Source organism: Sphaerodactylus townsendi, linkage group LG09 (genome assembly GCF_021028975.2).
Source record: "Sphaerodactylus townsendi isolate TG3544 linkage group LG09, MPM_Stown_v2.3, whole genome shotgun sequence".
In the NCBI taxonomy this organism is placed as follows: domain Eukaryota; kingdom Metazoa; phylum Chordata; class Lepidosauria; order Squamata; family Sphaerodactylidae; genus Sphaerodactylus; species Sphaerodactylus townsendi.
In genome coordinates this window covers 20,930,388-20,942,932 of record NC_059433.1, presented here as the reverse complement: position 1 = coordinate 20,942,932, position 12,545 = coordinate 20,930,388, and the positions used below count along the sequence as shown (strand labels likewise).

The 12,545-nt window shown below is 44.7% G+C and overlaps 2 protein-coding genes across 4 annotated transcripts in view; one reads left to right on the top strand and one right to left on the bottom strand.

The window, feature by feature from the left end:
• Positions 1 to 3,398, top strand: part of SYCP2L (synaptonemal complex protein 2 like) — a 56,786-nt gene extending 53,388 nt beyond the window's left edge. For all 3 annotated transcript variants that reach the window (XM_048508109.1, XM_048508108.1, XM_048508110.1), the window contains 2 exons: positions 799 to 868; positions 3,250 to 3,398. In XM_048508109.1, coding sequence (XP_048364066.1) covers positions 799 to 868; positions 3,250 to 3,254 — 75 coding nt within the window. In that variant the 3' untranslated portion in view covers positions 3,255 to 3,398. The remainder of the gene's footprint in view (positions 1 to 798; positions 869 to 3,249) is intronic.
• Positions 3,399 to 10,173: 6,775 nt separating this feature from the next.
• ELOVL2 (ELOVL fatty acid elongase 2) overlaps positions 10,174 to 12,545 on the bottom strand; it is a 36,515-nt gene continuing 34,143 nt past the window's right edge. Inside the window, exon 7 of the mRNA XM_048508515.1 lies at positions 10,174 to 10,649. Coding sequence (XP_048364472.1) covers positions 10,521 to 10,649 — 129 coding nt within the window. The 3' untranslated portion in view covers positions 10,174 to 10,520. The remainder of the gene's footprint in view (positions 10,650 to 12,545) is intronic.

Here is a 12,545-nt window from a genome sequence, read left to right as displayed (position 1 = left end):
GACAGATTTATGGAGGAGAAGTCGATCTAATGCTCCTAATCTTGATCCTCCTTGATCTGAGATTGCAAATGCCTTAGCGGACCAGGTGCTCGGGAGCAGCAGCAGCAGAAGGCCATTGCTTTCACATCCTGCACGTGAGCTCCCAAAGGCACCTGGTGGGCACTGCGAGTAGCAGAGTGCTGGACTAGATGGACTCTGGTCTGATCCAGCAGGCTAGTTCTTATGTTCTAAGTCCATACATGCCAGGGAAAGAAAATCCTTTCTAGGCAGTTTTTTATTACACTTTTGTTAAAATGCTATACTTAATGCATTGTGTTCCACTGAAATTCAGTAACTGTTCCAGGACTGTGTCTCTGTCCTTGTCTCCTGCTACACTAACCCTTTCAGCATGTCCATTCTTCAACTGCCAAATCTTAGCTGTGACTCTTAACTGGATCCTGTCTCCCAGCCCAAAGCTCCTGTTGACTGATAGAGCCCTGTTGTCAGTGATTCCTCTGTTACTGGGCAAGGGTTTTTCCCTTCTTCTTTGATCACAAAGGTTGGGGCAGGGTGACTTTAAATGTTACTGCCTCAGCAAAGCCTTATCTGTGTATGTTACGGTCTGTACATTTGGAGACAGATGCGCAGATCACTGTATGCATGGGACCAACACACAGGGCCTTTTGAGGTGTGAACGATTCCCTTGGCTGCTTTCTTCTTCTCACTCCCCATTCTGCCTGGTGACCTGTGGCTGGTGGAGGTTGAGCAAAGCATGCCATTGAATAACTTTGATTGCATCCAGGTATTCCTTTCTTGCAGGATACAGTCCATGGACTCAGGGCCAGATGGCGCAGCCGTGAATGTAAAGGAGACCGCCCAGAATGTTCAGGTATGTGTTGTAGCCCAGTGGATTTGCATGTATTATCAACTGAGCTTCAAATGTGGACTGAACCGATGTGGGGTGAACATAATTCTTAACAAGCAGGGCTCGGGAACAAAACACTGCAGGGTGACTGATAAGGGTACTGAAGTTTAGTGCTCCAGTCAGACAGGAATGGGAGCATGGGAAGAAGAAGAAAAAGAAGAAGAGTTTGGATTTATACCTCACCTTTCTCTCCTGTAAGGAGACTCAAGGTGGCTTACAAGCTCCTTTCCCTTCCTGTCCCCGCAACAAACACCTCGAGAGGTGAGGGGCTGAGAGAGTTCCGAAGAACTGGGAGTATCCCAAGGTCACCCAGCAGGAATGCAGAAGTGCTGAAACACATCTGGTTCACCAGATAAGTCTCTGTCGCTCAGGTGGAGGAGTAGGGAATCAAACCCAGTTCTCCACAGTAGAATCCGTCTGCTCTTAACCACTTCATCTCTCTGTGCAACAGACTTATTTGGTCATGGCAGGTGGATGTTTTCAGAAAAGGTGGAAGTAGAACTGGCCTTTTTGTTTCCTTCTCTGTAGAAACCTTTTCTATACAGGGGGGCTGAAAGTGCACTGCCCCACGTTAACTTTAACAGTGAATAGTTGGGGATTGCATGCATTGGATGCCCCCTTGCTGCTGTTTTGAAATGCAAAGGATGGAGGGAAATCCTTCTTGAAGATGCAAAGGGGAAAATAATGTACATTGCTTTCCCATAAATGTAACCTCTCTATGCATGTCTGTCCCACATGTATTTTTAAAATTCTGTCCTTTCTTCAACGGGGCTTAGGGAAGCACGCAGGGCTGTGGATCTTCCCTCCTCTGTTTTATCCTCCCAGCACCACCCTTCGATGTAGGTTAGGCTGGGAGAAAGCGATTGGTCCAAGTTTCATTCTCCCCAGGCCTAGTCCAATCCTGCGCTCCCCCTTTCCAGCTCCCTCTCTGTATCAAGGCTGAGCTGCTGAGCGATTTTGAAAGCAGGGACGCCTTTCACTGTTTCTTAAAGGTTTCTGAGGTTGTAGAAAGCCTTGGCTGACCTCCTGGCTTGGGTGATGGGTGGTGACCTTCTCAACTTTGCCCCATAACTGCCTTCAGCCTATTGGCCCACGGGGAGCAGAAGAACTTGTGGTGATTCTTTTAGGGGGTTTTTAGAGTCTAAAGAAGGAAACAGAGGTGTTTTTTCATGTGGGTTTTTTTTTGCCCAAATATGCAAAAACTTCCCTGATTCCTAGAACTGATGTGGTTATCTGTGTGTGGATCCATTGCTTTGCTTGTGGAATGTACAGTATGCCACGAATTGTGTGTCGAAGGTAATTGATTGCCTCACTCCGAGGTGTGAGACTGCATGCAAAGAGTTTAGTAGGCAGCTAAGCTTAGTCAAATCCTATTCTTGCCCATGATGTATCCTGATTGCAGATTCTAGTTGTTATCTGTACTGGTGGTTGTGGATTTTCTGGGCTGTGTGGCCGTGGTCTAGTAGCTTTTGCTCCTAACATTTCGCCTGCATCTGTGGCTGGCATCTTCACTGCGTCTTGAAGAGAAACACATCCAACTATGAAATACCTCTGAAGATGCCAGCCATAAATGCAGCCAAAATATTAGGAGCAAGAGCTACCAGACCACGGCTACACAGCCCGGAAAACCCACAACATTGGTTGACTCTGGCCGTGAAAGCCTTTGACAATGCCCATCTGTTACAGCAATAAGTTGCAGTACATTGGAGCAGTCTGGCTATTCTAACGACTTGGTTGCCTTCGTAGCAATTTCCTTATCCTTTCTAATGTCTTTAGACTCTTCTGTATTATTTATATTTCCACAAGGTCGTTTGGCCACCTTATCATCCTCCCTTTCATTGTCGTCATCAAATAAAGCAGAGAAGCGGTTCACAGTGAGAATTTGGATGTTATAAAAATCATCCATTTTTTATTGTTTAGCTGTTGGGAAAGTATTTTCCTCGGCGTCTCTCTGGCGCTTCCTTCGCCCCATATTTAGCCACTTAATGCTTCTTAACAGCAACACTAGATATTTAAGGGGTTCTCTTCGTTTTAAAAGCCTTTTAAATGTGTTTTAAAAAGAAATTTGTCTGGCCTTGAATGGAGCGCATCACTGTGCGATTTCTCATTAGCAGACTGGAACTGCCCCCCCCCCAGTTGAAAATGCATTGTTCTCTGTAACTCTTTTTTATCGCTGGAAATAATTCCACTATTTATTTGTCATGTGTGTTGAGTGAATCACGGCTCAGCGTTCCACCCTTTAAATACACTGGATCATTGATAATGAATTGTCACTTTTAAATCTTCTGATTTTCACACTGAGCAGATCTCTGAGATATACCCCTCTTTTTTTTTCTTCCCCACAGTTTGAAAAGATGATAGACCTTGAAGAAGAGAGAGAGAGAGTTTCCATTGTTGCTTCTGACTGATTAAGTTTGGTTGAAATAAACCTAAAGACCCTCCAAGGCAAATGCCTAGATAACTATTGAAGATTGTTTGCTAATTTACCCTTAATCCTGAGCCGTACGCAATTGACTGTCTGTACTATTCAGAGCTATTAAAAGGGTCCTAACTGTTGTGCATTTTTTTTCATGCCCACCTGAGGGCAGCATAGAAGAGCTTCCTGGCTTCAAAATAGCTGAAATGCTGAGAGCATTCAAGGGTTTGTACGGTACTGTGACTTATTTCTGTCTTTACCTGTGCCAATTTTATAATCCCGGCTGGGGTCTTATCAATTTTGTAACTACACCTTTTTTTAAATCATGCTTGCTTTGAGACAACTTGGCTTATCCTAAGCAGAGAAAATATTGAGGGTTTGGCAGATCAAAAGAGAGCTTTTAAAGTGTTTCCTTTATCATTAAATGGGCATTTTGGTTCTGGAGGGTTTTCCGAGCAGTGTGGCCGTGGTCTGGTAAATCTTGTTCCGAACGTTTCGCCTGCATCTGTGGCTGGCATCTTCAGAGGTGTATCACAGAGAAAAGTCTGTTTCTCACTGTGTCTAAGTGAGAAGGGAAAGTTTAGTGTGGTATATTGTCCATGTCCCAGGGTGGGGAACCAATCATTAACTTAGACACAGTGAGAAACAGACTTTTCTCTGTGATACACCTCTGAAGATGCCAGCCACAGATGCAGGTGAAACTTTAGGAACAAAATCCGCCAGACCACGGCCACACAGCCCAGAAAACCCACCAGAACCAGTTGAATCCGGCCGTGAAAGCCTTTGACAAATGGGCATTTTGTTTGCAAACTACCTCGTTAGCTGTTCGCTTTCGGAGACAGACACCTTCAGTGTGACAAAACAGGAGCCTTGATGTGTTTTTACAGATTAAATATTCTTTTATTCTAGCATAAGGCTTCATCGACTAGATTGCATTTCCTCAGATCTCGAAGGTGCTGTAAGACTTGTGTTTGTTTTTGCCGCAATAGATTAACCCCTCTGAAATTTGTTACCATGATTGGGAGTAGCTAATAGTTTATATATGACACTAGCACTAAAGACCATTTCAACTTGAAATGGGCTCTAGCAAGGAAGGGGGAGGGAAGCCAAGCCAGGATATTCTCTCCCCCCCCCACCCCCTGGCTTCCTTCCTTGCCCCCGCCCCCAGTTGTCTGTCCCACACCAGTCTCTGGGCCAGCCCGAGCCAGAATTACCGCAGGCTTCAGGTGTTCCTCGTTGTCAGGTGGGTAGTCTTGTCATTTGGGGGAGGTTGGTGGGGGACTGGGGAAGGGGAGAGCAGCTGTGGTTTGGGAGAGGGGAGGCGAACAGGAGGGCTTTTGTGTAGTTGGTGGAGAGGGAGCTTTGGTGCCTTTGGCCCAGCAGGCTAGCCTTAGTCTGGGATTGGGGAGAAGGTGAGGGAATTGGGAGTGCTTTCTCTGGGCCGAGGGGAAATGATGGTCTGCTGTCTTTGACCCTCTGCAGGTGGGTTACTTCTGGGTTGGGGATTTGGAAAGGGTAGGGGGAAACGGGAGGGTTTTGTCCAGGGTGCGCGGGGGGGGGGGGGCTTGCTACCTTTTCTCCACTGCAGGGGGGGTACTTCTGAGTCAGGTGTTTGGAGAGGGTGGGGGTAAGTGGGAGGGTTTTGTTCAGGAAGTGGGGAGGGTGGCCTGCTATCTTTGCTCTGCCGTAGGCAGCTTGCTCCTGGGTGGGGGTGGGGGTGTTGAGAGAGGGTGGGGGGAAGCAGAAGGGCTTTTGTGTAGCCGGTGCACAGTCTGGGGGTGGGGGAGGCCATTGGTGGGCCCCGTAGCATTCTTTCGAGAATAAGGAAGAACCATCACCCAACGGGGGCACAAGTATGCCACCGAAAAGAGAAAATCCTGGCATCTTCCAAAGTATTTCAGTGCCACAAAGTAGGAACAAACGAAAGACCATAAAATATACTGGCTGTAAAAGGTATTTATTTCAGTGGTACATTACAGGAGAATCACTTTTAAAAGTTTTCATTCTGGGTATTCCTTTCAGAATAGCAGCGTCTTGATTATGGTCTCTGTTTTTGCTTGTGAAGCATACCCGATTCCAATTTATCCAGTGTTTTTGCATTTGTAAGATAGCATATTTTGTCAGCCCTTTGAAAGATTGAGTAAGGCATTGTTCCTTTTTAAAACGTGAAAGAAAGAAGGAAAGAAAGAAAGAAAGAAAGAAAGAAAGAAAGAAAGAAAGAAAGAAAGAAAGAAAGAAAGAAAGAAAGAAAGAAAGGGCAATCTCTTCGATGTCTGGTGGGCTAGCCTCTCAAGAAACCTTTGGCATAGCAAGGTGGAGCACATTCAATGACTCGTTTTTATTGTCTTAATAATTCAAAGTGCCTCAGGGTAAAATGTAGACAATAATTTCCCCAGCTTTTGCAATCACCAAGTACTGGAATAGGGGGATCACATCACTTCTGAACAAGTTTAATGAGAGGTTTTACGTTATTTTTGTAACTCTATATTCTATCCTTCTCCCCTCCTTCACCTTATCCTCACAACAACAACTTTGTGAGGTATACTAGGCTGAGAGAGGCCCAATGTCACCAATGGATTTCCACAGAAGAGCGAGGATTCAAACATGCTCTCAGCTCTGCACTCAACTGTGTTACCCCAGCTCTCAAATGACCACAGATTCCGTAAATCACATCGTCTAAAAAGGCATCTGTGGAATTTATTCACACTCTGAGGGTTTCAGTGAAGATTTCATTATCTATCTCTGTGGTGGCCAATTGGCCATGCTGGCAGGGGCTGATGGGAATTGTAGTCCATGAACATCTGGAGTGCCAAAGGTTCGCCATTACTGAATTCTATCTATACTTTTAGGTGCCCTTTCTCCCTAGAAGCTCAGGTTGGCTGAAATGGTTCGCTTGTTCGACTTTCTCTTCAACCTTGGGACATAAATTAGGATAAAAGTGTACATATTGCCAAAGATCACCCAGTGAATAGAGTTTTGAACCCACGCCTCCTGAAACTTAATCAGTACTCTTTACTACACCATGTAGGCACTCATAACATATATTAGTAGAAACATTTACACGGGAACTTTCAATTCAAATGGATTGTTTGGAACCTCTTCACAAAGTTTTCCTTTAAAATGGTGTATCGGGTTTCAACAGTTCTGCTGAAGGAACAACATAGTACTTTTGTTCCCATATTCCATCATATCATTACTTGTGTTGATTGCAGAAGTCCATCCCCACTGGTTGCCTGAAACATTGGGATATTCATTTCTCTGCTGACATTATTAGCTAACATGATCCTATAGCTTAGTAATAGCCTCACAGCCTATCCGGACCTTTCCCTTGTGTTGCCTTTCAGTGACGATGCTGCCTTAATTAAAAAAAAAAAGTGGAGCAAGTATACCTGGCAGCTTGATTTTAGATAAGTTTTCTCAGAAGTAAATTCCACTGATAACTGTGCTTTGGTCAGGCGTCTGCAACCTGCGGCTCTCCAGATGTTCATGGACTACAAATCCCATCAGCCCATGCCAGCATGGCCAATTCCTCCTTGGAAGAACTCTATAATTCCTGAAGCCTAAAAAAAAGCCCAAAATATTCTGAGGGACCTATCTCATCCAGCACACTCTCTTTTTGAACTGTTACCATCTGGCAGACGATACAGGTCTATCAAAACTAGGACAAAGAGGCTTAGAGACAGCTTCCACTCTGGAGCTGTGGCTATGCTAAACTCCACGGCTTCGTGTTGATGTGTTTGGGGCTGTGTAGGGATAGATGGAGGAAGGGGAAAGTGAGGATGATGTATGAGTCAAATTGTGTGCATCGAGGAATGCTGCTGTAAATTTCGTTGTGCATGCACAATGACAATAAAATGCTTGTGCTTAATTGGCCATGCTGGCAGGGGCTGATGGGAAGTGTAGTCTATGAACATCTGGAGAGCCACAGGTTGCAGACCCCGGGCTTGGGTTACATACGTTTTTTTAAAACTGTAAGATACGCATGTGGCTGGCTGGTTCCTGTGCTGGGCCCCTCTGATTTCCTTCTTAATCCTCCATTCTGCTATAACCTTCTTCTCATCTGTGTTTTCAGTCTTACAGAATCAGAGTTAGAGCCACAAGGGGAAGGAAAACTCCCCGAGTGCTGCTGTTGATGTAGAAGTGGAGAGCTGAATTGCAAAGCTACCCCGAAGGCCCCTACCCTGCACTGGCCTCATGGTGTGAGCTTGGCCAAGCCATTCTTTCTCAGCCTTGCTTTCCCCATCTACAACCTGGGGAGGATCAAACTGATCAAATAACCAGCCATTTGAGAGCAGAAATGCCATATAAAGGCTAATAAGTCATCGTGGGGTGAGCCTTACAATGCATGGATTCATGGCTGTATTTCTGAAGATAACACTTTGAGGTCCTCTGCGGGAACCTTATCTGCATGAGCCCTGTTTGTTTACTGTTGCCTCTGCAACTGTTTCTCTGTGCCTGTTGTGTGACCATGTCTGTATAATGTCATAGCTACAACTGAGTTGCATAGGTTGGGCTGATGGTGCTGACCAACTCTGGCACTTCAGATGTTCATGGACTACAATTCCCATCCGCTCCTGGCATGGCCAATTGACTGATGGGAATTGTAGTCCATGAACATCTGAAGCACCAGAGTTGGACACCCCTGGAATAGATGATCCCATTTGGGGAGAGTGGGTTGGAACTCACTGATTTTTTCATCATGCACACCCAATACTTTTATGAAGAAGCGTACGAAGGGAGGAAGCCCTTGCGTTTTGTTTGGTGTGTAGGTCGGCTAAAACAGCTGATTTCACTGCAGCCAGGACTGTGACAGCAGCAACATGGCAATTAATACACACAGAATGGTGAACTTTGCAGTTTTGTTACGCTATCTTGGGGTGATGCAGCTGAGTTGGATTAACTGCGGCACTAACAGCATCCCTCCTGTTGGTGGCGCTGTCAGTTCTAGCCAGCCCAGCCTTCTTTTCTGGCAAGCCAACTTGGTGATTTCAGTTTGTTCGGCTGTTGTTTACAGATGGCTCCCTGAACCGAGCTCTGTCACTCTCCATTTCCAGAAACAGTCCTTAAGTGAGCGGGAAATGCATCTGATAGCTGTGAAACCTTGTTTGAAAGAAGACTGGATCATGTGTTACAAAAGGGTGCTGGAATTGCAGATAATGCTCTGCTGGATCGGACCAGTGGTTTGTATGGTCCACTGCTCTGTCTTTGTACAGCAGCCTACCAGTCACCATGGCTGGCCAGCAGTTGACCCAGAGACAAATCCTTCCCCTGATATTGCCTCCAGTACTCATACTCAACTAGAAAAAGTGCAGAGAAAAAGATAGAAAAAGTGCAGAGAAGGGCAACGAGGATGATTGAGGGACTGGAGCACCTTCCTTATGAGGAGAGGCTGCAGCATTCGGGACTCTTTAGTTTGGAGAGGAGAAGTCTGAGGGGGGATATGATTGAAGTCTATAAAATTATGCATGGGGTAGAAAATGTTGACAGAAATTGTTCTCTCTCACAATACTAGAACCAGGGGTCATACATTGAAAATGCTGGGGGGAAGAATTAGGACTAATAAAAGGAAACCCTTCTTCACGCAACATGTGATTGGTGTTTAGACTATGCTGCCACAGGAGGTGGTGATGGCCTGGATAGCTTTAAAAGGGGCTTGGACAGATTTATGGAGGAGAAGTCGATTTATGGCTACCAATCTCGATCCTCTTTGATCTGAGATTGCAAATGCCTTAGCAGACCAGGTGCTCGGGAGCAACAGCCACAGAAGGCCATTGCTTTCACCTCCTGCATGTGAGCTCCCAATGGCACTGCAAGTAGCAGAGAGCTGGACTAGATGGACTCTGGTCTGATCCAGCAGGCCCTTTCTTATGTTCTTAACTTCTTACCACCCTAGCATTTGGTGAGAGGAGCTTTAAGCTGCACTCATGACAGCCATCCCTAAAGCAGGTGTAGGAAATGCTAGATGACCACAGAAGGAAGATCTTATAGAAGCTGGAGATGTTCACTCAACTAAACGGGCTCCTGCCCTGTTGTTGGACAACTTGGATGTGCATTTTATGCTTCCATAATCAAAAAAGGGGACCAACGAGGGGTAAAATCTGCTGCTGTTAGGAATGTATAAGCTATTAAGAATTCTTAAATGTATAAGCTATTAGGATTACTTTGATCTTTCCCCCTCTTTTAACAAGTATGCTTCTAGCAAACTGGTTTTCTATCACATAATACTGTGCCTTTCTAAGCCAGGGAATGGGAGGGCAAAAAGGCAATGAACAATGTACCATCATCTGTCACAACAGCAGTCACAGTTTTTAGGGTATGTGAGATCTGGTGTCTGAGGCATGTTTACTGTGAGGCAAATGGCAGCCAATCTGCTTGTTGATTTTTAACCTCCTGCCATTTTTAAAGTGGAGGGGATACCACTGTCTGTACGTTTTCATGGCAGATCATGAGGAGCTGATACCTCCATTGGCACTAACTTGTAGTAGTAAAAGCTGAACGGGGCCTTCGTCAATTCCTTCCTCTTGGCTGTAACGGAAGCCATTTTGGGACATGCAATGGTGGCAATAAAACTGCCATGGGCATACAACTTAAGGACCACCCCAAATCAATCTAGTGATGGAATGAGGTGAAGGAGATAGTTTTTGCAACGCCATGTAAATGAAATAAAGTACATGGTTTGCCTAACGCCAACATTACTCTGTATGACAGAACCACTATTATGAATGAAGCAGCCCTCGGACGGAATAAAATCCTAATTGTAGAATGCAAGCACAAAATGCAACCACACTTCAATTTTCTGAAGCGAGAATCGTGTCAGGGATTCAGCCCCTGTTAAAAATCAAACGTGACATTGTTTTGACTGAGTGATAAAGATTATAATAGCAGCCACCCCTAACATCATTTTGCTGGTGGTTTTTATCAAAATATTAAAAACTACGTTGCCTTTTTAACCTTAAACAACAGCTGAGTTAAGCATTTGGGAGTAAGATACTTGTAACCAAACTGAAACCAAAGTTGCCCTACGGCTGCACAATTGTATGATCAACTCAGGCTCTTAAGAACACTTTCCTAGGAGTAAGCCCCAGTGAATAAAACGAGACTTACTTCTGAGTAGACCCACTTAGGATTGCCCTCGGTCTCATTTAGGAAAAAATCTGGGAGGAAGTTTGTAGACTACAGTGTATTATTAAAGTATACTACTTATTGCGCTTTTTTATTGTTCAGAGTGCCGTTAGCTGCCATGATGTACTCTTTGTGGTACCCGTTCTTGATTTCTGTCACAGGAGAGACATCTTTCAATTCCGTCCTTGAAGGTCTTTTCCGATATGTCTAAAAAAAACCCCAAAAGAAACAAAATTATGACTTCTTCCTATGTCTTAAGAAGACGAAAAAGCATATAGGAACCTAGAAATTTTGTTGGGGTGCCTAGTAATTTCAGAGTTAATTTATTGTATCTCTTGGTCACCCTCATTTCACACTGAAGTACTTTTTTGTTTTATGGTATAAAAACGTAAGTGTATGAAGTACTTGCTATTTCTTAACTTCAAATCATTCAGTGGACATAGGTTGTTTCCCCACTTACCTGCTGCTGCGCGCTACTCTCCCCAAGTAGCGCGGGGTCCCCTGGCACTCCCCACTACAGGGGCGGCGACAACGCAGCCGCCCTGACGCTGCTGCTGTCGCGCCCCCACAGCACGCATCATTCCTGGCGCTCCTCAAAACGGTGCCTTTTGATGACCCCGCGGTCGGGGGGAAGCCCAGGAGCGCGCCAGAAATGCGCGTGCCGAGAATAGCGCGCAGCAAAGGGTGGTCGAGGTAAGTGGGGAGACGACCATAGAGGAATTCCTTTCCTAGCCACTTGATATCTGCATTGACTCCTGGCCACACTAGAGGCGAAACCCTGTTCCTTTTAAGATAGCAGCGTTAGTGGATCATGCCTTCTTTTCTGTAGCAATTGGGAACCAGCTCACTGCAGGAGGAGAACTGCTGACCCTGGCACTAAATCTAGGCCAATGGGGTGGGTGCTGGGGGGTCCTGCAGATGTTCAAACAAACGCATAGCAGCATCTTTTCCCATGGAATTGTTGATAAGCAAGATTTTGCAGAAGAGTCGTTTCTCAGCTGAACTATGTCCTCATAAATGCAGAGCAGCCTTTTCTCTGCACAAGCGTATCCTACCACCGGTAGTAATTCTATCATACTGGATTACTGTAGTAGTACAACTGTGATATTTTCTTTCTTTTTTTAAAAAAAAGCTGTTGTTCAGTTGTGCACCTCTTGGTTCATAAAATGGCATTTTCCCAGGTACAAGGACATTTGTAGTTGTGATTAACAGGAAAAGGCAGTATTGCCAAAACCAGAGAAATACAACAAAGATAAATATGCAGAATAAACTAAGCCATACACACTTCTTGCAAATGGGCTCCTGCTGTTGCTTAGAGCCCACTGTGGCCACAAAAGTTGGCACAGACCAGATAACTGGATCTTTTGTCAATGAGATGAAAAGCTTCACTTTACCATCTACTTGAGTAGGAGTGCAACCAGCATGGAGACCATAGGATTGTACTGCAATTCCTCGCCTCCTTTCCCTATGTGAAGCACTTCTGTATCATCCTTAAAGCTGGACTGTGCTCCTTCTGTTAGTAAATAGATGGCCATTATCCACTCTTCCAAAATCTATAGGGAATCATTCAGAGCTCAGCCAGCAATCTCCCATTTGGATAAAAGGGAACTTCGATGTATGGTGAGATTCATGAGAATAAATGTGGGTGTGTTTCCTGTGTCAGTGATTGAGATGCATTCCTAACTCAATATAATCGCTACAAGATATATATATATATAAACAGCCTGAAAAGTGTTACCACTGCTGTAATGGGACATTCGTTCATCTTCATCATCATCATCATCATCATCATCATCATCATTATTATTATTATTATTATTATTATTATTATTATTATTATTATTATTCAATTTGGTATACAGCCCCATCCCCCGAGGGCTCTGGGCAGTGTACAACATCAACATAAAATACAATAACAAGAGGGGCGAGTAAATAACAACAAATAAATACCTAACATTAAGAACTCAGCCCCATGAACTCTAAAATATTAATTTAATTTAAAACAGCGATTGCTACATGAAATTGGCATCCTGCAAAACCCTTACTTAAAAATCCTCCTAACAAGGGAAGAGGGAGGGGGGGGCACGGTGGGTCCCAAAGACG